Below are 24,908 nucleotides of genomic sequence, written 5' to 3'. Positions count from 1 at the left end.
AAATTAAAGTTCTGACATTCATTTCACCAGTTTGGCGATAAAGATCGGACAGTTATTTGTATTTTTCACTCTCTTGCTCTGGATATAAATGAAAAAGACAGAAATTTTTACAAAAAATGTTAATGTTTTGCATATTTTCTTTACCTTGAGCTTCTTACAACAACAAACATATGAAACATATGTGTGAACTGCGGTTGTGAGACGTATATGAGCACGATCCTTCGCAGTAAAGCACTATTTGAGCAATAGTGAAAATCAGACCTGAAAAAAATTTCAGGCCTGTACGGGATTCGAACCACTGACCTCTGCGATACTAGTGCAGCGCTCTACCAATTGAGCTAACAAGCCAACTGGGAGCAGGCCATCAAATTAATTCGATATAAACCCGTAGATGATAAATCAAACAACAACAAACATATGAAACATATGAAACATATGAAACATATGTATGAGCACGATCCTTCGCAGGATCGTGCTCATATACGTCTCATAACCGCAGTTCACACATATGTTTCATATGTTTGTTGTTGTTTGATTTATCATCTACGGGTTTATGTCGAATTAATTTGATGGCCTGCTCCCAGTTGGCTTGTTAGCTCAATTGGTAGAGCGCTGCACTAGTATCGCATACGTCTTGAGCTTCTTGTTGATGTCTCGCTATATCCGGCGTCATTTGATAACCATTAACCTCGTTGACAAGCTATTTTAGTAAAATTACTTTCATCCTACAGTGATTCATTCTGCTACGATCTTATTACCCAAGTGAAGTTAATGCGAAACGGTCGGGTCGATGATACTGCAGTTATTATACAATTGTTACGGGAAAAGAGCTGCCAAGGCAATTGGCAAACATGCTTTACAGAGTTCAGACGACAGACAAAATGAAATTTCTAAAAAATATTTTTTGAAAATGGACCTAAAGATGCCCAATTTCTACCCGACTGGGTTGAGATAACTTTTTCTCGCATTTTGTCTGTAAGACTTAAAATGTCTATGCAACGAAAAACTTTTATCGCTACATATCCTTTAGCTTTCAAAGACATCTTTGCAGGGAAGTGACATGCTCGAGTAATTAAGGCGCCTCGAAAATCAATTTGAGTAGTTGTGATGCAACGCAAGTAAAGCAGAAACGTGAAACTTTGATTATTAGTGCACTGAAGAAAATTGTTCTGGTCGACGTTTTACAACAAATAATCAATGAGCTTAGGATCCGACGACGGTAGACGTCTGGGACAGCAGACTTGGTCAAGGGAGCTTGGGGAGAGGTCGCCGTTGCAATGGCACGAAAAATAGCCTTAAGACAGCGCGCGCGGCAGCGGCTGTACTGGCTTTCCTCTTCGATGTTTAGCAGAGGCAAGGGCTACCTTTAGAAAGCCTCGTAGATTGTTGATCGCAAGTTTCGTTGATGATGACATTTCAGAAGGTGAATTTTTACTGTTGTATGAAGCCAACATTTCAAAGAATCTCGATTATCTCTACCAGAATTACGAACATTTTGACTTGGAAAGACTCGACAGACGTGAGTGCTTGGCAGAATGATTTCGTTACCGAATTTAGGACATACCAATTCTCGCAGACGTAATGGGGCTGCCTGATTCGTATACCCGTGAACAAGGGATTGTATGCGATGGAATTAAAGGCCTTTGTCTTTTCTTGAGAAGATTAGCGTACCTGTGTGGGTACAGTGACCTTTTTAAACACGGGAAAAATTTGAATCACAACAATATGGTCAATATGATCTCAACGTAACTTAAACAGAAAGTATTTCCTAATGACGTTTTGGATGGACTCTCACGCGATCCCAGGCGCATGTTGCGTTTCCTTTCCTTGAGGACGGGGTCGAGCTACCGCTTCTCTTTGTTTGTATTTGCCTTCGTTGACGTGAATTTTGCGCTTTCTAGAAATTGAAGCTCTTGCAGGAGTATTAAGAGTTGCCCCAGCGGCTATGGTAACCTCAACAGGGTCAATATCTGTATTATTTTCATTTTCTCCGTCAGACATTTTGGTTTCTAATTGTGATGCCTCGCACGCGCGGGAAGCTCTATTGTTGGAGCGAATGACCACTGGATGCAAGCGCCCGTTAGATAGATAGCTGCTGTCCAGTTTGTGGGCGTACGACATCCTTAGTCTTGACCAGTTTTAATAAAAAAACCCTTTTGATAAAGACCTTTTTGATGGTTAGATCATTTTGTAACTACTTGTTGACTCAAAAGTTGCCAAGGAAGGCAAAAGTTGCTCTAGGTTACTGACCGTTGCTCGCAATACAAAAAGTTGCTGAAAACGCTAAAAGTTGCTCAAAAGTTGCCGAGCACAATCTTTTTATGCCTACTTGAGAAAAGACAAATGGAATAATATCATGTCCATCAATTTATGCCCGAACAAGTCTACGAATTTTTCATTGAAATAAAGAGAAACAGTGAGATTGTAAAACTTATTGGGTTGCTTTCCTTGTTAACATCGAGCCAGTACTAATGACGAACTGTTTATGAGAAAAGCAAACGAATAAAGCTAAAATTTCCTCGAACAAATCGTTTATATTTTCTCAGCTATTTTACAGACATCCTCTCATAACAATAAACTTTTAAAAATGGCCAACAATTTTCGCCCAAAGTAAGTTCAAATGGCGTTATTTTGCTAAAGTTTACTCACGTTTTAGGCGCGATGGCAAAATGGCCTCCTCCACACAAGGGGCTTTAAGCAGTCAGGACGGCAACGCCACGGAAGACGTCGATTAAAAAATGAGTTTCTACTTTTAGTTAGAATTTCGAAAATGGCTGCATGTGTTTACTGTCTGATAGGGCGCCAGACCTCAAAATCAACATAACGCATAAAAGTAGCGTTGAGTTCCAAATGTAAAATTGAAATAATTTTCCGCCGCGGTTTCGCTTCGCAGACGACGCAAATTTTGGTGATTTCACGTTGTTGTTTTGCAAAGGACGGCTAAGAAATGTACAAAGTTTTAAAACGCACGTGCTGTGCTATTGTTCTGCCGATTAGATGTATTGTTTTAGATCTACTGTTTTTCCGCTCTCGTTGCCGTAGCCGTCGTGGTTTGCTAAAAGTTCCTGGGCCCGGGACAAGGCAGCTACGGTGGGAAACCTCACAACGACGGCAGCCGGAAGTACCGGCGGGAACTTCACTTCCGCTTGCCGTCCCACATGTCTGCTGTCGATCTTAAGCTCATTATTAAAACATGGAAACCGACGCGATTAATTTTGTCGTTGTCTCAGACTTGAATAAACTTGACACAGAAAATTATTTTCATAAAGATCACTTGCGTTTCAGCTTGCCCAACTTTGGTAACTCTTTCACAAAAATACGAAAAATCACGTGATATCTGAGAAACCGATTCTACATTTCAAAAGTTGTTTTGCGAAGATTACGAGTTTGAGGATTTCGTTTGTCATGAATTCGACGACAAAGCACGGTAGGGACTTAACACTTATATTTGGTCTCTAAATATGTTATTCATTAGCATAGGTCGGTCCGTATTGGGAAAAACTGTGCCCGAGGTCTTGGATACCGCCCGTGGCCTACGGCCTCGGATAGTAATCAAGACAGAGGGCACAGTTTTTCCCAATACGGACCGACCTATGCTGGTAAACAACATTTTTATTTTTTTCTAACACAAAACAAAATGATTGCCAAAAGAACCCGAACGATTTAGGGCTACAATTACCATTTTAATTACGGGAAAATCCTCCATGAACTTAACAATTTGTTAGCGAGTGGACGATAAAGAATACAGACGTTATGAAGTTATTCAAATGAAAGAGAAAGCTTTCAACGAAATATTTTTTATTTGTAAATATAACTGAAAAGGCTTCCGAGCAAACTTTGAAACATTTTTTGACAAGTAACTGTCACCATGTGACACCTGTCAATTGAAGAAGAAAGCGTACGCTTTAGAATAAACAGCAGTACTGGTGTGACAAACATACACGAATTACATGACAATGCGACGATCTTCTCGTAAAAAAAAAACAAACAAACAAAAAAACACTCAGAAATCTTATGGAAAGCATTGTTTATTTCTATGTTTCAGGAAAATCCAGAAATTGCTCTTTAATGCGTTTTATTTTTCTCTCTCTACGACTAAGAACCGACAAAAAAAGTAAACAGCCTTAAATAAATGATTAATTGATTAAATAAGTGTTAGATTTAATTTTTCTTGTTTTAGTTTTTCTTCAAGATCAGGGCTTGATCTCTATACTGCTTTCTTACATCTGTTCCTAGGAGATCAGTTCGATGCTTTCTTGGATAAAATTGCTGACGAAATAACAAAAGAAGAGTTGGAGGAAATGAAATTTCTCTGTAACGATCAAACTAACAATAATGATTTGCCACGAGGAAAGCTCGATGCCATCAAGAGCCAACGCGAGTTTTTGAGCTTCTTACGCCACCGCGATAAAATCTGCTTAGAAGACGTGTCCTATTTGATAGGGCTTCTGACAGACGTCGGATGCATTAGGCTGGCCACTTCGATTGAGGAACAAGGTAAGATTGTGGCCGACACCCGATCTCGGTCAGAATATATCAATATACTTAAATGAAATGTTAATCGACACATCTGTGGTATTTTTTTGCCTTCATGGGCCGTCTGAAGCGTCTTTTTACAAAATTACTTTTGGCCGGAGGCCGGACAGAGAGGAAACGGAGAAAAGCTTGTGTGGTCTGCCTATAGTTTGAGGAAGCACCTAAAGATGTTTGATTGGATCCTTGGCTACGGTATCTATGTTTACAGTTCGACAAAATATTCTAAAACGTTTTACTCGACTGTGTAAAACGCCTTCTAACTGAGTATATTCTGGTGACACCATCTTCAAAATTTTACCGTTGCCCGAGTTTGTAAATCTCGCGGTTAAGGGCTGGTTGCAGTTTATCAACAAACAGTTGATAGTGAACTGTTAAAACACCTCTTTTACAGAAAGCTAGAAAACGTTACTTTTAATTTTTAAAATGGGAGAAAAGTACCATCATTTGTTGGAGTAAACCAATGCGATTCCTGCGGGAGCTTTTGCCATTTTTTGAGAATATCGGGATCGAAGTCTTAACGGTTTATTGTTTACATTTGGCTCAGATGAATTATGCAGGCATAATTTTGGGCATAGCATCCAGCATACTGCCGTCATAGCGACTAAATTTCTTGAGTGAACATAGACGCGTTCAATAACATCTCCAGGACTTTAACGAAGATAAGTGATATTGATTCGTATCTCTTGTTTTGCGCTCAGAATAGAAACAAATAATATTAATATTGTCGTTTTCTTTTTTTTCTTATTTTTATTCTATTATGCGTTTCGTGCGATATCGGTTTTCAAGAGCAATTTAATGCGATATTCCCCCGTCAGGTAATGGATTTTCCTAGAGTATATGAGGGTCTGGGGTTCCACGGTTTGGGTTAGACAGGTAGGCCTGTATAGATTGTGATAGCAAAAGTTGCTTATTATGCTACTTACATTGCTCGGATTTTTTTTTTTTTCAAATTATGCTCAAAATTATGCTCGTCAGTAGGAAATTATGCTACGTTTTCTCAAAATAACTTATTCAGACAAGTCCAAATTGTATATTTCTTGTCTATAAAGCAGGATATATTCCTTGTTTTGAGTTGCATACTTGCTCTAAAAAGCAAAAAGATTATCTAAAAAACTTCCGGTGTGCCCAGTTTGGCGTGCCCCCCCCCCCCCCCCGAACGACTCAGTATCTGCGGTAACATTCGTCCTTTATCATCCAAGACAATGGACCATGGACCGAACTTGAAAATAAACAATCCTAGACCAAACGAGTCATCACTCTGGTAATGTTCCCTTCACCAAAAATCCTAGAAATGTGCTGATTATGCTACTACTGCTACTTTTAGAGAAAGAAAAAAAATTATGCTCGTTTTTTAAAATCGAGTTTCCATCTGGAAACTCGATTTTTCTCTTCTATTAAAAATTGTTTATTTCATCTTTTTTAAAATCGTCAACAATTATTTGGGATCTAATGTTTTTGGGGTTTCATTGGTTTATCGACTTCCGTTCTTGTATCTGTTCAAACTCTTTTTTTTTGTTTTTTGTATTTCAGCGAAAGTTCAAGCTCAAAACCTTCCATGTTTAACCCTTCACTTTGTTGGCAGAGACGCGGAGGTAAAACAAATCATAACGAAACTACAGACTTCTCGTATGGTTGTTATTCTTTCTATTCCAGGAATGGGGAAGACTGAATTGGGAGTCCGTGTAAGTCACATATTAAAGGAAGAGGGTGACCAGTTTGTTACACATATTCGAGTAGAGAGTCATCATCGGGGACTCGTAGACGTCTGCAGTGAAATTCTTGGTCGAATAAGTAGTCGTACCTGGTCGCAAAACGCTGATTTTGTGTCCCTTGCGAAGCGTAAACTATCGGAGCGAAATATCCCAACTGTCATTGTATTAGACAATACAGAGAATATACAGGATGACGCATTTGAAAAATTCGCTGAATGGCTGGTGAAATTTGCGCCGAATGTAAAGTTAATAATCACTACTCGAAAAGATATTGAATTCAGGTCGGCAGACGTTTATAAGTTTCCACTCAAACCTTTGGATCCTGACTCGTCTGCTGAACTCCTCCGGAGTTTAGTTGATGACTGTAACGAGGTACACTCCAAGGAACTGGCTGAACTTTGTGGTGGGATACCACTCCTTCTTGTGACTTACTCTGAATTTCTGAATAATGGTTTTAGTCCCGAGAGATTAATCCGATACCTTAGGAATAATCCCATACAACTTATCAAGACTAGTGCGAACGAGGTTTATAACATGCTGAAAGTGTTCTTTACGAATTTTTCCGCTGAAATCAAAAAGAATCTTGTCCTTCTTTCTGTTTTCCCGTCGGGGTTCTCAGCTGAGGACATTCAGTTTCTTTTTGAAGATCCTTTACACTGTGATTTAGTGAAGACCAGGATGGTCAAGTGTGCTCTCCTTCAGAGGGACGTCGACGAAAAGGTGAGGATACATCCTTTGGTCCAAGCCTACTTCCGGAAAGAGAAAGAATCTCTAGGCATGGGTGAATTATGGCACGCCACTCAGCGTAAATTCAACCATCATTACCTTGATCTGCTAAGAGTCTTGAGTAGAGAGTTTATCAGCAAAGATTCAGCTTTGCTTGCCATCCATAAGTTTCGACAGCAGAAAGCGAATATCATGGAAGCGTTAAAGAATTGTCTCGAAGACTCTAGTGATTCAGATGACAAAAATTTCGTTCTAGACGTCGTTAATAGTACAGAAGTGCTGGATTTTGTGGCGAAAGTTCTGACTCTCCCTAAAGAGCGCACAATGCTATACCAGAAATGCTGTGATATTGCTAAAGCTTCCGGCGATAAGAAGAAACATGCAGAGAGCTTGAATTCACTCGGATTCCGTCGTCTCTGTGACGTGTCTCACAGCAAAGACAGCCCAGAAGAAAACCAAGCCACCCTTGCAAAGTTTCAGGAAGCATATGACATACGCAGCACATTGCCAGAAGAGGAACAAAAGTCCCAAACGCATGCGCACACCGCCAGTAAGCTCGGGGTATGTTTTGTACTGCAGGTGAGAACATAGTAAGCATAGAAGAGGACGGTGCGTCGTCCTTTTTTGTTTGATTTTCCTTCTTTTCTTTTTCTTCTTATCTTTTCCATTCTAATCTGTAGGGCTCACGAGAGTCGAAGGCTAAGACGTAGTTCCTCGTGTACCGAAGTTTGTAGAAAATCTAAAGAAACTTCATGGATGGAAATGGGCTAGTCTTTTCAATCCTCACGAGGTACCACTTGCGCTAGGATAGAATGAACCCACATATTTACAGAAGTGATTTATCTTGCAGGGAGATCAGAAAAAAGGACAAAAGCTCATACAGGAAGGAATTTCAATAAGAGAGTGTTTGAGTGACCTTTTGTACGTTGCTGCTGGATACTGTGACCTTGGAAGTAAGTACCTATTTGGATTATACTTCTTATAACTCCCGGCCCGCATATCCTTGTAGTAGACTGGACGGAGGCTAAAAGGGTGTTAAAGCGAGCTGCGAAATTCCGAATTGGGGGTTTTCATGTAAATAAACCGAGAGAAAAAAAAAAATTTCCAGTTAAATGAGAACTTAAAAGATGATTTACTAAGCTCATGTATTGCAATCCCGTCGAGTCTTGTTTTTGTGGAGAAAGAGGAAATGGTTTTGTCTACAGTCCACGGCGTGCCTCATTGACTCTAAAAATTGTCATAAACTTCAAGTCGTATTTAGATTGATTCGTTTTACTTTCTCTACGACAATCGTCTTCGTTTCGAGGAGGAAAATATTCTGATAAAAGTCTAACGCACATGATATTATATACAAAAGTTCACGTGTCAATTAGTATTTACGACATAAATGAACATATCGTGTGCATCGTCCGATTGGTCAATTCAGTTTCCAAGCGGATGCTTTATCAGTATATTGAGCCCGTACGTAACTAGTTATGTCATAAAAGCAATGGAACGCATTTTCTCCGGGCTCCATAACGCGATGAAGCCACTTGGAATGTTGGGAGAACACTCGGAAAGGTTTTGAATCACTCCCATTCGGCTCGTGATTTATAAGCTTTCCTCTAAACGTTTACGGTTACAAGTTTTACAGTATTTGAGAAATCACCCTCGACGCATCCACGTCCATTCGAATTGTTTCTTTTTGAAACGCAGTAAAGGATGCATTAAACTATTTAGAAAGTATATCCTCTCTTCACACTTTGTTAGATTCCTATCGATTGTGTGGTGATCATCAAAAAGCAATCGACATTTGGAAAGAGAACACTTTACCAGTTTACCGAGAGCAGCTTGGTGACCACCCCTGGACAGCTACAATTTTGTCCCTCATCGCTGACTCGTACAAGGCCCTTGCAGATGGAAGCTCTGAGCCAGGTTACATCAAACAGGCCGAAATTTACTTCAAAGAAGCTCTAGAGCAACGAAAGAAGCTGTTGGAAGATCATCAGGATACAGCTCGTTCGCACGTTCAGCTTAGCGATGTTTTTGTCCTTCAAGGACAATTCGATGAGGCTTTAGAGGAGCTCAATAAGGCCTTTGTACTTCAAAATGATATTCTGGGCCCTGACCACAAGATCACGAGGAACACTGTGAGCAAACAGAGTGATGTCATGGAAAAATGTGGATCAAATCACCGCTAATTACTTATTCTTGCAACCGAAACTCGAGGTTAAATTCTTGGGTTTTTGTGAACAAACTGAAGCACGTCAGGAAAACTTAGGCCAACTGGTGTCTCATCAGTGTTGCAAGAAAATTTTCTAAATCCATTGGCACAATGTATAAATCCCGTTTTTGCCTTCCTATGTCATCGTTAGGTGCGATTTATGATAGCTTAGTTTATTCTAATCATTATCATAGCTTAGTTTGTCTAATCATATTCTAATCTTGTATCGACTTCTCTCAAACTTACATGGTATTGTTACAGTTCAGAAGAAAATTGTTAGTCCAGTTGATGGATGCTTTATCAGGTTATAGAGCCCGCATGTAACTAGTTATGTCCTAAAAGCAATAGGACGCATTTTCTCCGGGCTCTGTAACGTGATAAAGCCGGCCACTTGGGATGTTGGGAGAACTCTTGGAAAGCTTCAGTTCTAAATCACTCGACCTCGGCTCGTGATTGATGAGCTTTCCTCGAAACGTTTACGGCTCACAAGCTTTATATTAATTGACAAAATCACCCTCGACGACGCGCTCACGTCCATTCCAGTTGTTTCTTTTTGAAACGCAGTAAGGTTACATTAAACAATTTAGAACGTATATCCTCTCTTCATACTTTGTTAGATTCCCATCGATTGTATGGTGATCATCAAAAGGCGATCGACATTTGGAAAAAGAACACTTTGCCAGTTTACAAACAGCAGCTTGGTGACCACCCCTGGACAGCTTCAATTTTGTCCTACATTGCTGACTCTTACAAGTCCCTTGCAGATGGAAGCTCTGAGCCAGGTTACATCGATTGGGCCGAAAAGTACTTCAGAGAAGCTCTAGAGCTACGAAAGAAGCTGTTGGGAGATCATCAGGATACAGCTCGTTCGCGCGTTCAGCTTAGCGATGTTTTACTCCTTCGTGGACAATTCGATAATGCATTAGAAGAGCTCAATAAGGCCTTTATAATTCAAAACGATATTCTGGGCCCTGATCACAAGATCACGATGAACACTGTGAGCAAAAGAAATAACGTAAGAGACAAACTTGGATCAAATCTCCGTTAATTGCCTATTCTTTCAATCGAAACTCCCGGTAAAACTCTTGGGTCTTGGTGAACTTCACCAAGACCTAAGAGTCTGTGACGGACTGAAGCATGTAAATAAAACTAAGGCCAACTGGTATCTTATCAGTGTTGCAAGAAAATTGTCTAAATCATTAGCATAATGTATAAATGACGTGTTTGCCTTCAGTTATCATTGTTTGGTATGATTTATGATAGCTTAGTTTATCCATATCTTGCATACTGTGTTTCGGTATTGGCATCCACTTATCCCAAAAATCAAATCGTACAGTATTGTTATACTTCAATACAATGCAATACAATACAATACAATACAATACAATACAATACAATACAATGTTCTTTATTTCAAGAGGGTAAATACATGATTAACCCAGTAAAGAGTTTTATAACACATGGCCCTCACTTCATTACTCGGGCTACGCAGTAGGCCGAGTCTAGGTTCCAGTTTCCAATCTATTTATCAATCTGTCGACAATGTCGAAAGTGTGTAAGCCTGCGTTGCTTTACGGTCTAGAAGCCTTGGTTTTATATCAGTGACAGTAAGTATACCTTTCTTGTTTATCGTATTGTTTTTCTCAGCGATGTCAAGCAGTCAATCTAACACTGAGTCTATCGTTTGTTCAACTATCACTTAGCTAGCCTGTTGATTATTTGAATTATTCTGTTTCTATGCTTACAACATTTCACAACTTTGTCAACGAAGACTTTCGTAAATTCTCTAAAAAATTGACTGCGATGTATTTGAAATAGCTGTCCAACAGTTCTTTTTTTGTTCATCCTAATAAAGAGTCACATTATTAGAGAAATGCAGGTCTTGTTATGCTAAATTTGTTACTTATTAATATGTTGATCACAAGTTTCGTGTTGTTTCGCGTGATCGAGAACCAAGTATAGTCAACATTTTCCACGACATACTCGTGTTTTCCTGTTTTTGTGCAATAGACGTGTAAGTTGTTTGACTGCCCGTGTCATCTAGAATGCATTGCTTTGTCAATATATGTAATTTTGAACACGAAGAAGTAAAGCATCCCAAAAGTTATCATCGAAAGTTTAAGAGAAACCTAGCTTCTGGTGTTGCTTTACCCAGACGGAGGAAACTACGGTCTAGATATTCACTTTTGAATTTCATAAAAGGGCAAAGAATGCCAAGCTTATCATTATCCTCCACTGTTGACAAATCCAATTTCACAAATATGCTGCCTGCAGTTTATCCCATGTTTACAAGACTCAATCAGATCGTTCACAACAAAAGGTTACACGGACCCTTTATTCTGGCCGGATTTGTAGTTCAGAGATAACGAACTTCCTTGCTGCGTTTTAGCAAAATCGTGGTTGTGAGCTTTTCATTGTCAGTTAACATGGTGAGTTACGGAGATTAACACTTTAGGACAAGTTGATGCCATGACAAATTGGAAATACTAAAATCGCTAGATGAAATACGGGGACAAACGTAAGTACCACGGCAAAGTCTACAGAAAAGGAATCAGTCACTGCTTAGTGACTTTTGCTCGAGTCACGGAGAAATCAAGAATGATGGTAGCCATCTAACTCCGCAGAACAATAAACGCATACCTCAGGCGTTCTACAAAACCAAGACTAAATAACATCCTGCGTTTATGAAATTTCCGGTTGCAAAATTCATCAAATTTTGACGATGCGATCCAAATCTTTCTCTACCTGCACGAGTCAAATTCCCATATTTTCCATTCCTGTATCAAGTTTCGCCTCACAGTCGCTCAATAAATATCTGTAACAAGCCTCGTTATCGTTTCTGTGGATCCCAGTACTTCAAGCCTGAAACACTCGATGCCAAACTGGCTCAACCTCGTTAATAGGTTATGTCTACCGCATTACTTTACGCCAATAAAAAACTGCCACATGGCGTCTATTGTATATTTTCCTGCACGGAAAAACCAAACGGAGTTACTGATTCTGGCTCTTTACGGCCAGAATAATAAGTTGATCCTAAGCAGAGATGTAGAAAAAAATCTTGGCCCTTAAACAGTAATTGATTCCAACAACTTTTTCTGCTCCGATGATATATATTCTCAAGTGGGCCAAATGCTCTTTCTGTGCCACACGAGTAGCCCGAGTACACGCCTGTAGGCGTCTATTTTCCAAGAAGCTTTTCAGTGCTCATACTAAACCAAAAAATATTGAAGTTTCCTATCACGTACTTGTTTCAGATCTTGCGAGGTGTATGGAGTACCATTCAGGGATTAATCGTGAAAATAATCATGCATTGTTAACCTTGTTTTGTAAAACTCAAATTCCCAGATACGAGAAACTCAGACATGAATTATTTTAATGTCGAGACAGGCATTAGCCAGAGGTTAATTTCATCAATTTTTCTTGTCTTCAAACTGAACTTAAGGAACCTGCTCCCGAAATATTTTCATTGATTCTTATCGGTTAGAATGTGTGTCAGATTTAAATTTCTTCGGCCAGTTAACAATTATTCAGGTGGAAGTGGCTAGTGTTGGATATTTACCACCACCGCTAGACACCAACACTAAGGTGTACAGTTGTTTTATTATAAACTACAACAGTCAGACAATACAGCACAAAAAGACGATATCGACTCATTTATCCTGCAACGATTACAATATTTTCAGGCGCAAATTCCGCAGGCGTTTCACGGAAGTGAATAAAGAAAGGATATTCGGAGTTTAAGCAGTAAATCAGAGCGTGCCTTCAACACTTTCCATTGTTTTAGTATGCACTAATAAAGTTTAGTGCTTATTTTCTATTAGCTGTTTAAGTGCTCGTTTTGACTGGTCTGGTAAGAAGGTGTTGGTAATCAGACAGGAAAAATTGTATCATAAAGGCTTTTAGGGACCATTTAGATTCGACCATATTGCTACTGACACAACTTTTTAGGAGGATGTAGATCGAGCTTCTCCCGTCTGGGGAATTCTCTTCTGTCTACAGTGTTTCTATGTAGTCCTTCCTTTTCGGCTAACTTCGTCGCGTGAGTCCAAGGTATCGGTGAAAAAAATGACTATGTTAGTGCGTCGCGCGGAACTCTGGGAGTGATCGAGGCGCTCGGAAGCTACAGTCTGTATATTTATTTATAAAGTTACCTTTTTTTTGCGCGTCGTACTTCGCCGAAAAGGAGGGACTGCTCGTGACCAAGTTTCTAAAAAGTTTATCCATGACCAATATTTTTCGCTAAACGAAAATTTCTTTTTTTTTGTGGTTATCTGTTGTTTCTTTTGATCACGGTTTTTGTCATTCGATAACATGTACTCATCTAGTAGCATAAGTGTTTCTAAATTAATCAACAAATTTACCCTTTTGAAATAGAAAGAGTATGAGAATAGTTACATGTTGATTGTGGCACGTGTGTTTGACTCTGTTTTTTTCAGTTGTAGACTTCAACACACCTTTTCAGTTGCACGGGAAATATAAAGTTATGACAAGCTTACTGCTGGTTTAAATATGAACTTAAGGGAATATATATTGTAAGTTGCAAATACAAATTTCCAACCAGGTTGCGGTTAGGTTCGCCTTCACTCTATCTTACCCAAAGAGGCTTGGAAAATTTCCACCCTAGATGATGTCATTAACCCCAGAAGCGTCATGGACCAAATATAAAAGGGCTTTATTTTACAATGCCTATCCCAATGAATGAGTGGCCAGTAACCGGATCCTTTGCGTTTGCACAAAGATTTCTGGGATCGCCAAGGGGCAAACATTGCAGTCCGCTAGAAAGAAATATATGGCAAAAGGCAGTTTACTGCTCCTTAGTGCGTTCCCATTTTGTTATTATTCTCAGCTATGGGCACCTCAGTCCAGTATTAGTAATTTACTCTTAGTAGAAAGGGTACAGAGAAGAGCCACACATTTTATTGTTAGAAATAGTACCCTATCCTATAAGGATCGTCTTGTTAGGCTTTAACTATTACCACTTAACTATTGGTTGGAGTATTTAGATCTCATATTTTCCTTTAAATGTCTTCATGGACATATAGATCTAACCCGACCGATTGATAAGTATTTTTCACCTGTTACCAGTCAGAATCGCCTAGGACGCTCAGCTTTTACCTTTAAACTAAAATAGAAGCAAAACATCTACTTTTCGAGACGTTTATTTAATTAGAATTATCCCCTTGTGGAACAATATTTCAGTTGATGCTAGGCAGTCAGAATCCCTTGGCTCTTTTAACCGCGAGCTTAAGGAGTTTTACTTCAACAGACTCTTAAATGTCTTTGATGGCGAAAATTATCGCACTTTCAAAATAATGTGTCCTAAATGTCGTCGGATAAATGCCCACTCGGTTCGTAGCTGTTAGTTTCTAGTTATTGTCTTCTTTTTGTGTGAGTTTATTAGATTTACGGGATAGAGGGGATAGGATGCTTAGTTTTTGAGGGTTGGGTTGGTATTTAAACCTAGTAGGGGACTCGTGTCCTATTTTTTATATACCAGTACTTTGTACAAATCCTTAAATAAATAATAAGTAATAAGTTTCTATATTAAAAAAAAAAACGATTTTTGAGAGAGATCAACGTTTTTTCACCGAAGTTTTATCATAGACGGACTAAGATAATTTTAATACAAGGTGGGTATAAGTTTTGGTGGGAATTACGCCAAAATATGTTATAAAATATACTTATAAACTTCTCTCCTTACGTAAGGTTTATTGTGAAATAGCCATCGAGTAATGTCTCGACGTATTACAAAATTAGCCAATATTATTAATCGCTAGGATACAACTCCTATAAGTCTTATCAGTGATATTTATGTCGTCGTCAGCGTGATGGAAATGATTTTTAACCGAGCTGTTGCTCTTTGAAACGATGGAATAAGCGATGAAAAAAACGAGGAAACCCCTGGGTCAAGCGACAGTTTGTTTGAGCATAGTTAGTACTATGGTTTGAGCCGAATCCAAACGTTTTTGAGCTGCCACTTTTTCCTCGAGCTCCTCGGAGGATCTAGAAAGGCAAGATCACGGGAACTGTGGCAGAAACTGTAGACCTATATTCAGTTGTACATCGCTCCTTAAGCGACCAATGATGAAACGCGTATGAACCGCCGAGAAATAATTCATTGAAGCCTTTTCAGTTTCTTTTAATCGTCTTAAGTGTACCTCTTGCTATTTTCTTGGCTTTGTAATACAAAAGACTCGAAACAGCACGAGATTGAAACGGTGTGCTTAAGCGTTAGATATTATCGGGATACATTAAAGTGATTTAACACCTACATTGCTTATTTATTGTGATCTATGAGAACGAACCAGCATTGAAAATCGGCTCAAAACTAAACCTTTTCTTCTGCGATGCTGAGCAGGTAGCTCGGCTAAAAAACATTTCTATGACGCTGACAACGACTTCTCTCCCTTGAAGAGGACCGGTATGAATCTGAAGAGATCTATTGTTGCATTTCAGACCATATGCTTCCCTGTAAAATGCGGTTTTGACGTTGAATATTTAAGTTTTAGGAATTGGAAATAAGGAAACAGTTGCAGTGTTTCTGATGACAGGAACTTTTTAGCAATCACGCGCTTGCTCGATAAGTGTTCAAAGTCCCGTCCATAAAATCGTTAACCGTCTAAAAGCGGTCTCTGGCAAAAATGATTAAAAACTACAAGCTGAATGATAAGCAAGCGACGAGGGAATTTAAATAAAGACGTGAACTGCGAAATAATAAGAATGTAAATTATTATGAATATTTGTTAAAAAGAATGTTGCATTGTCCAGGTAACGGGCAAGAATTGTTATCCGCGTTAGGTGTCACTCTGGTATGCCACGCTTGTAATGTTTTTCTGGTTTTAAAAGTGTCTTTGTCAGTAATTGACGCGTTTTCAAAATCAATGGCGTTTTTGTTGGACCAGGCGTGATTAGCAATTCTAGAACCTTTGGCTGCAGTTTTGATATTTCTCAGATGTTCCTTTTTTCGGGTATTAAAAGCTCAACTGGTTTCCTCAATATAACTCCATTTTACCCATCGAAGACTGCAGTTCGGGCAGTCGAAAGCTCGTAGTTTTTAATCATTTTTGCCAGAGATCGTTTTTAAATTTCAACTATGTTTCATCCTGGCTGAGGCCCTTCAATATTTTCACGTTAACTATCTCGGTAAGTTTGGTTTTACTCTCCAAATAATTTACCACGAATTGAACGAATGATAAACTTTTGCACTTACTAGATCAAAATCGAAGCCGGAAGAGAAACCATTTTGTTTTTGAGCATAGTTAATAGAGGGCCAAAACGAAAACAAAGAGATACTCCTTTGATGTTCGCCTGGTCTCCTAACCAGTCCCCTCTATTAACTATGTTTTTGAGTAAATACGATAATTAGAAGTAGCTACGGCCGGCACAAGGGACGCGGAGACTACTCCGTGAATGTTTTTGTGGCGCTTTTGAAAGCACACTTATGTTTACATGTCGTATCGCAGCACAGAAGACCCTTGAGTTGACAGTAAGAACAGTCCAGTGAAAAGCTGACTTCCTGATTCAAACAAGGCATAATGCGCGTCATATTTACTTCACTATGGGTTTCGTTGATCAACTAAGAAGGATGAATGTAGAAATTAAAGTTCTAACATTCATTTCACCAGTTTGGCGATAAAGATCGGACAGTTATTTGTATTTTTCACTCTCTTGCTCTGGATATAAATGAAAAAGACAGAAATTTTTACAAAAAATGTTAATGTTTTGCATATTTTCTTTACCTTGAGCTTCTTGTTGATGTCTCGCTATATCCGGCGTCATTTGATAACCATTAACCTCGTTGACAAGCTATTTTAGTAAAATTACTTTCATCCTACAGTGATTCATTCTGCTACGATCTTATTACCCAAGTGAAGTTAATGCGAAACGGTCGGGTCGATGATACTGCAGTTATTATACAATTGTTACGGGAAAAAAGCTGCCAAGGCAATTGGCAAACATGCTTTTCAGAGTTCAGACGACGGACAAAATGAAATTTCTAAAAAATATTTTTTGAAAATGGACCTAAAGATGCCCAATATCTACCCGACTGGGTTGAGATAACTTTTTCTCGCATTTTGTCTGTAAGACTTAAAATGTCTATGCAACGAAAAACTTTTATCGCTACATATCCTTTAGCTTTCAAAGACATCTTTGCAGGGAAGTGACATGCTCGAGTAATTAAGGCGCCTCGAAAATCAATTTGAGTAGTTGTGATGCAACGAAAGTAAAGCAGAAACGTGAAACTTTGATTATTAGTGCACTGAAGAAAATTGTTCTGGTCGACGTTTTACAACAAATAATCAATGAGCTTAGGATCCGACGACGGTAGACGTCTGGGACAGCAGACTTGGTCAAGGGAGCTTGGGGAGAGGTCGCCGTTGCAATGGCACGAAAAATAGCCTTAAGATAGCGCGCGCGGCAGCGGCTGTACTGGCTTTTCTCTTCGATGTTTAGCAGAGGCAAGGGCTACCTTTAGAAAGCCTCGTAGATTGTTGATCGCAAGTTTCGTTGATGATGACATTTCAGAAGGTGAATTTTTACTGTTGTATGAAGCCAACATTTCAAAGAATCTCGATTATCTCTACCAGAATTACGAACATTTTGACTTGGAAAGACTCGACAGACGTGAGTGCTTGGCAGAATGATTTCGTTACCGAATTTAGGACATACCAATTCTCGCAGACGTAATGGGGCTGCCTGATTCGTATACCCGTGAACAAGGGATTGTATGCGATGGAATTAAAGGCCTTTGTCTTTTCTTGAGAAGATTAGCGTACCTGTGTGGGTACAGTGACCTTTTTAAACACGGGAAAAATTTGAATCACAACAATATGGTCAATATAATCTCAACGTAACTTAAACAGAAAGTATTTCCTAATGACGTTTTGGATGGACTCTCACGCGATCCCAGGCGCATGTTGCGTTTCCTTTCCTTGAGGACGGGGTCGAGCTACCGCTTCTCTTTGTTTGTATTTGCCTTCGTTGACGTGAATTTTGCGCTTTCTAGAAATTGAAGCTCTTGCAGGAGTATTAAGAGTTGCCCCAGCGGCTATGGTAACCTCAACAGGGTCAATATCTGTATTATTTTCATTTTCTCCGTCAGACATTTTGGTTTCTAATTGTGATGCCTCGCACGCGCGGGAAGCTCTATTGTTGGAGCGAATGACCACTGGATGCAAGCGCCCGTTAGATAGATAGCTGCTGTCCAGTTTGTGGGCGTACGACATCCTTAGTCTTGACCAGTTTTAATAAAAAAACCCTTTTGATAAAGACCTTTTTGATGGTTTGATCATTTTGTAACTACTTGTTGACTCAAAAGTTGCCAAGGAAGGCAAAAGTTGCTCTAGGTTACTGACCGTTGCTCGCAATACAAAAAGTTGCTGAAAACGCTAAAAGTTGCTCAAAAGTTGCCGAGCACAATCTTTTTATGCCTACTTGAGAAAAGACAAATGGAATAATATCATGTCCATCAATTTATGCCCGAACAAGTCTACGAATTTTTCATTGAAATAAAGAGAAACAGTGAGATTGTAAAACTTATTGGGTTGCTTTCCTTGTTAACATCGAGCCAGTACTAATGACGAACTGTTTATGAGAAAAGCAAACGAATAAAGCTAAAATTTCCTCGAACAAATCGTTTATATTTTCTCAGCTATTTTACAGACATCCTCTCATAACAATAAACTTTTAAAAATGGCCAACAATTTTCGCCTAAAGTAAGTTCAAATGGCGTTATTTTGCTAAAGTTTACTCACGTTTTAGGCGCGATGGCAAAATGGCCTCCTCCACACAAGGGGCTTTAAGCAGTCAGGACGGCAACGCCACGGAAGACGTCGATTAAAAAATGAGTTTCTACTTTTAGTTAGAATTTCGAAAATGGCTGCATGTGTTTACCGTCTCATAGGGCGCCAGACCTCAAAATCAACATAACGCATAAAAGTAGCGTTGAGTTCCAAATGTAAAATTGAAATAATTTTCCGCCGCGGTTTCGCTTCGCAGACAACGCAAATTTTGGTGATTTCACGTTGTTGTTTTGCAAAGGACGGCTAAGAAATGTACAAAGTTTTAAAACGCACGTGCTGTGCTATTGTTCTGCCGATTAGATGTATTGTTTTAGATCTACTGTTTTTCCGCTCTCGTTGCCGTAGCCGTCGTGGTTTGCTAAAAGTTCCTGGGCCCGGGACAAGGCAGCTACGGTGGGAAACCTCACAACGACGGCAGCCGGAAGTACCGGCGGGAACTTCACTTCCGCTTGCCGTCCCACATGTCTGCTGTCGATCTTAAGCTCATTATTAAAACATGGAAAGCGACGCGATTAATTTTGTCGTTGTCTCAAACTTGAATAAGCTTGACACAGAAAATTATTTTCATAAAGATCACTTGCGTTACAGCTTGCCCAACTTTGGTAACTCTTTCACAAAAATACGAAAAATCACGTGATATCTGAGAAACCGATTCTACATTTCAAAAGTTGTTTTGCGAAGATTACGAGTTTGAGGATTCGTTTGTCATGAATTCGACGACAAAGCACGGTAGGGACTTAACACTTATATTTGGTCTCTAAATATGTTATTCATTAGCATAGGTCGGTCCGTATTGGGAAAAACTGTGCCCGAGGTCTTGGATACCGCCCGTGGCCTACGGCCTCGGGCAGTAATCAAGACAGAGGGCACAGTTTTTCCCAATATGGACCGACCTATGCTGGTAAACAACATTTTTATTTTTTTCTAACACAAAACAAAATGATTGCCAAAAGAACCCGAATGATTTAGGGCTACAATTACCTTTTTAATTACGGGAAAATCCTCCATGAACTTAACAATTTGTTAGCGAGTGGACGATAAAGAATACAGACGTTATGAAGTTATTCAAATGAAAGAGAAAGCTTTCACCGAAATATTTTTTAATTGTAAATATAACTGAAAAGGCTTCCGAGCAAACTTTGAAACATTTTTTGACAAGTAACTGTCACCATGTAACACCTGTCAATTGAAGGAGAAGAAAGCGTACTCTTTAGAATAAACAGCAATACTGGTGTGACAAACATACACGAATTACATGACAATGCGACGATCTTCTCGTAAAAAAAAACAAACAAACAAAAAAACACTCAGAGATCTTATGGAAAGCATTGTTTATTTCTATGTTTCAGCAAAATCCAGAAATTGCTCTTTAATGCGTTTTATTTTTCTCTCTCTACGACTAAGAACCGACAAAAAAAGTAAACAGCCTTAATTAAATGATTAATTGTTTAAATAAGTGTTAGATTTAATTTTTCTTGTTTTAGTTTTTCTTCAAGATCAGGGCTTGATCTCTATACTGCTTTCTTACATCTGTTCCTAGGAGATCAGTTCGATGCTTTCTTGGATAAAATTGCTGACGAAATAACAAAAGAAGAGTTGGAGGAAATGAAATTTCTCTGTAACGATCAAACCAACAATAATGATTTGCCACGAGGAAAGCTCGATGCCATCAAGAGCCAACGCGAGTTTTTGAGCTTCTTACGCCACCGCGATAAAATCTGCTTAGAAGACGTGTCCTATTTGATAGAGCTTCTGACAGACGTCGGATGCATTAGGCTGGCCACTTCGATTGAGGAACAAGGTAAGATTGTGGCCGACACCCGATCTCGGTCAGAATATATCAGTATACTTAAATGAAATGTTAATCGACACATTTGTGGTATTTTTTTGCCTTCATGGGCCATCTGAAGCGTCTTTTTACAAAATTACTTTTGGCCGGAGGCCGTACAGAGAGGAAACGGAGAAAAGCTTGTGTGGTCTGCCTATAGTTTGAGGAAGCACCTAAAGATGTTTGATTGGATCCTTGGCTACGGTATCAATGTTTACAGTTCGACAAAATATTCTAAAACGTTTTACTCGACTGTGTAAAACGCCTTCTAACTGAGTATATTCTGGTGACACCATCTTCAAAATTTTACCGTTGCCCGAGTTTGTAAATCTCGCGGTTAAGGGCTGGTTGCAATTTATCAACAAACATTTAATAGTGAACTGCTAAAACACTCTTTTACAGAAAGCTAGAAAACGTTACTTTTACTTTTTAAAATGGGAGAAAAGTACCATCATTTATTGGAGTGAACCAATGCGATTCCTGCGGGAGCTTTTGCTATTTTTTGAGAATATCGGGATCGAAGTCTTAACGGTTTATTGTTTACATTTGGCTCAGATGAATTATGCAGGCATAATTTTGGGCATAGCATCCAGCATACTGCCGTGATAGCGACTAAATTTCTTGAGTGAACATAGACGCGTTCGATAACATCTCCAGGACTTTAACGAAGATAAGTGATATTGATTCGTATCTCTTGTTTTGCGCTCAGAATAGAAACAAATAATATTAATTTTGCCGTTTTCTTTTTTTCTTATTTTTATTCTATTATGCGTTTCGTGCGATATCGGTTTTCAAGAGCAATTTAATGCGATATTCCCCCGTCAGGTAATGAATTTTCCTATAGTATATGAGGGTCTGGGGTTCCACGGTTTGGGTTAGACAGGTAGGCCTGTATAGATTGTGATAGTAAAAGTTGCTTATTATGCTACTTACATTGCTCGGATTTTTTTTTTTTTTTTTTTTTTTTTCAAATTATGCTCAAAATTATGCTCGTCAGTAGGAAATTATGCTACGTTTTCTCAAAATAACTTATTCAGACAAGTCCAAATAATATATTTCTTGTCTATAAAGCAGGATATATTCCTTGTTTTGAGTTGCATACTTGCTCTAAAAAGCAAAAAGATTATCTAAAAAACTTCCGGTGTGCCCAGTTTGGCGTGCCCCCAAACGACTCAGTATCTGCGGTAACATTCGTCCTTTATCATCCAAGACAATGGACCATGGACCGAACTTGAAAATAAACAATCCTAGACCAAACGAGTCATCACTCTGGTAATGTTCCCTTCACCAAAAATCTTAGATATATGCTGATTATGCTACTACTGCTACTTTTAGAGAAAGAACAAAAATTATGCTCGTTTTTTAAAATCGAGTTTCCATCTGGAAACTCGCCGATTTTTCTCTTCTATTAAAAATTGTTTATTTCATCTTTTTTAAAATCGTCAACAATTATTTGGGATCTTATGTTTTTAGGGTTTCACTGGTTTATCGAATTCCGTTCTTGTATCTGTTCAAACTCTTTTTTGTTTTGTTTTTTGTATTTCAGCGAAAGTTCAACCTCAAAACCTTCCATGTTTAACCCTTCACTTTGTTGGCAGAGACGCGGAGGTAAAACAAATCATAACGAAACTACAGACTTCCCGTATGGTTGTTCTTCTTTCTATTCCAGGAATGGGGAAGACTGAACTGGGAGTCCGTGTAAGTCACTTGTTAAAGGAAGAGGGTGACCAGTTTGTCACACATATTCGAGTAGAGAGTCATCATCGGGGACTCGTAGACGTCTGCAGTGAAATTCTTGGTCGAATAAGTAGTCGTACCTGGTCGCAAAACGCTGATTTTGTGTCCCTTGCGAAGCGTAAACTATCGGAGCGAAATATCCCAACTGTCATTGTACTAGACAATACAGAGAATATACAGGATGACGCATTTGAAAAATTCGCTGAATGGCTGGTGAAATTTGCGCCGAATGTAAAGTTAATAATCACTACTCGAAAAGATATTGAATTCAGGTCGGCAGACGTTTATAAGTTTCCACTCAAACCTTTGGATCCTGACTCGTCTGCTGAACTCCTCCGGAGTTTAGTTGATGACTGTAACGAGGTACACTCCAAGGAACTGGCCGAACTTTGTGGTGGGATACCACTCCTTCTTGTGACTTACTCTGAATTTCTGAATAATGGTTTTAGTCCCGAGAGATTAATCCGATACCTTAGGAATAATCCCATACAACTTATCAAGACTAGTGCGAACGAGGTTTATAACACGTTGAAAGTGTTCTTTACGAATTTTTCCGCTGAAATCAAAAAGAATCTTGTCCTTCTTTCTGTTTTCCCTTCGGGGTTCTCAGCTGAGGACATTCAGTTTCTTTTTGAAGATCCTTTACACTGTGATTTAGTGAAGACTAGGATGGTCAAGTGTGCTCTCCTTCAGAGGGACGTCGACGAAAAGGTGAGGATACATCCTTTGGTCCAAGCCTACTTCCGGAAAGAGAAAGAATCTCTAGGCATGGGTGAATTATGGCACGCCACTCAGCGCAAATTCAACCATCATTACCTTGATCTGCTAAGAGTCTTGAGTAGAGAGTTTATCAGCAAAGATTCAGCTTTGCTTGCCATCCATAAGTTTCGACAGCAGAAAGCGAATATCATGGAAGCGTTAAAGAATTGTCTCGAAGACTCTAGTCATTCAGATGACAAAAATTTCGTTCTAGACGTCGTTAATAGTACAGAAGTGCTGGATTTTGTGGCAAAAGTTCTGACTCTCCCTAAAGAGCGCACAATGCTATACCAGAAATGCTGTGATATTGCTAAAGCGTCCGGCGATAAGAAGAAACATGCAGAGAGCTTGAATTCACTCGGATTCCGTCGTCTCTGTGACGTGTCCCACAGCAAAGACAGCCCAGAAGAAAACCAAGCCACCCTTGCAAAGTTTCAGGAAGCATATGACATACGCAGCACATTGCCAGAAGAGGAACAAAAGTCCCAAACGCATGCGCACACCGCCAGTAAGCTCGGGGTATGTTTTGTACTGCAGGTGAGAAAATAGTAAGCATAAAAGAGGACGGTGCGTCGTCTTCTTTTGTTTGATTTTCCTTCTTTTCTTTTTCTTCTTATCTTTTCCATTCTAATCTGTAGGGCTCACGAGAGTCGAAGGCTAAGAAGTAGTTTGTAAGCTCTCCTCGTGTACCGAAGTTTGTAGAAAATCTAAAGAAACTTCATGGATGCAAATGGGCTAGTCTTTTCAATCCTCACGAGGTACCACTTGCGCTAGGATAGAATGAACCCAGATATTTACAGGAGTGATTTATCTTGCAGGGAGATCAGGAAAAAGGACAAAAGCTCATACAGGAAGGAATTTCAATAAGAGAGTGTTTGAGTGACCTTTTGTATGTTGCTGCTGGATACTGTGACCTTGGAAGTAAGTACCTATTTGGATTATACTCCTTATAACTCCCGGGTCCGCATATCCTTGTAGTAGACTGGACGAAGGCTAAAAGGGTGTTAAAGCGAGCTGTGAAATTCCGAATTGGGGGTTTACATATAAATAAACCGAGAGAAAAAAACAAATAAATTTCCAGTTAAATGAGAACTTAAAAGATGATTTACTAATCTCATGTATTGCAATCCCGTCGAGTCTTGTTTTCATGGAGAAAGAGGAAATGGTTTTGTCTACAGTCCACGGCGTGCCCCATTGACTTTAAAAATTGTCATAAACTTCAAGTCGTATTTAGATTGATTCGTTTTACTTTCTTCATGACAATCGTCTTCGTTTCGAGGAGGAAAATATTCTGATAAAAGTCTAACGCACATGATATTCACGTGTCAATTAGTATTTACGACATATCGTGTGCATCGTCCGATTGGTCAATGCAGTTTCCAAGCGGATGCTTTATCAGTATATTGAGCCCGTACGTAACTAGTTATGTCATAAAAGCAATGGAACGCATTTTCTCCGTGCTTCATAACGTGATGAAGCCACTTGGAATGTTGGGAGAACACTCGGAAAGGTTTTGAATCACTCCCATTCGGCTCGTGATTTATAAGCTTTCCTCTAAACGTTTACGGTTACAAGTTTTACAGTATTTGACAAATCACCCTCGA

General features: G+C 39.2%; 3 protein-coding genes across 9 annotated transcripts in view; all 3 read left to right on the top strand.

Annotated features, from left to right (window-relative positions):
• Positions 1-24,908, top strand: part of LOC111319737 (uncharacterized) — a 147,704-nt gene that overhangs the window by 55,097 nt on the left and 67,699 nt on the right. The window lies entirely within an intron of this gene.
• LOC148733596 (uncharacterized) lies at positions 3,214-11,051 on the top strand. 6 transcript variants are annotated; one of them, XR_015999717.1, is made up of 6 exons: positions 3,214-3,427; positions 4,237-4,497; positions 6,067-7,535; positions 7,825-7,927; positions 8,724-9,328; positions 9,795-9,928. XR_015999717.1 is itself a non-coding variant. In XM_088756117.1 (5 exons), exons 1-5 carry the CDS (start codon positions 3,406-3,408, stop codon positions 9,152-9,154), a joined length of 2,304 nt encoding a protein of 767 aa, XP_088612243.1. In that variant the 5' UTR covers positions 3,214-3,405; the 3' UTR covers positions 9,155-9,935. The 6 variants fall into 6 exon arrangements, 3 of the variants coding, with proteins under 3 accessions (XP_088612243.1, XP_088612245.1, XP_088612244.1); XR_015999716.1 differs by having other exon boundaries at positions 6,067-7,553; XM_088756117.1 differs by having other exon boundaries at positions 6,067-7,553; positions 8,724-9,935.
• The window catches only part of LOC148733595 (uncharacterized), an 8,192-nt gene continuing 2,774 nt past the window's right edge, over positions 19,491-24,908 (top strand). The window contains exons 1-4 of one of the 2 annotated variants that reach the window (XM_088756116.1): positions 19,491-19,709; positions 20,521-20,781; positions 22,355-23,823; positions 24,123-24,225. In XM_088756116.1, coding sequence (XP_088612242.1) covers positions 19,688-19,709; positions 20,521-20,781; positions 22,355-23,823; positions 24,123-24,225 — 1,855 coding nt within the window. In that variant the 5' untranslated portion in view covers positions 19,491-19,687. Of the gene's footprint in view, positions 19,710-20,520; positions 20,782-22,354; positions 23,842-24,122; positions 24,226-24,908 lie in introns of both variants that reach the window. The other variant, XM_088756115.1, reaches the window with a different exon arrangement.

The sequence above is a fragment of the Stylophora pistillata genome, chromosome 4, assembly GCF_964205215.1.
Source record: "Stylophora pistillata chromosome 4, jaStyPist1.2, whole genome shotgun sequence".
NCBI classification, from domain to species: Eukaryota; Metazoa; Cnidaria; class Anthozoa; order Scleractinia; family Pocilloporidae; genus Stylophora; species Stylophora pistillata.
This window is presented reverse-complemented; position numbering and strand designations above follow the sequence as displayed.

Coding starts and splice junctions, on each gene's coding strand:
- LOC148733596 (XM_088756118.1), top strand. CDS start 3,406: ATGAATTCGACGACAAAGCACG. Junction 3,428..4,236: donor GAATTCGACGACAAAGCACG/GTAGGGACTTAA, acceptor ATCTGTTCCTAG/GAGATCAGTTCGATGCTTTC. Junction 7,928..9,794: donor TGGATACTGTGACCTTGGAA/GTAAGTACCTAT, acceptor ATACTTTGTTAG/ATTCCCATCGATTGTATGGT.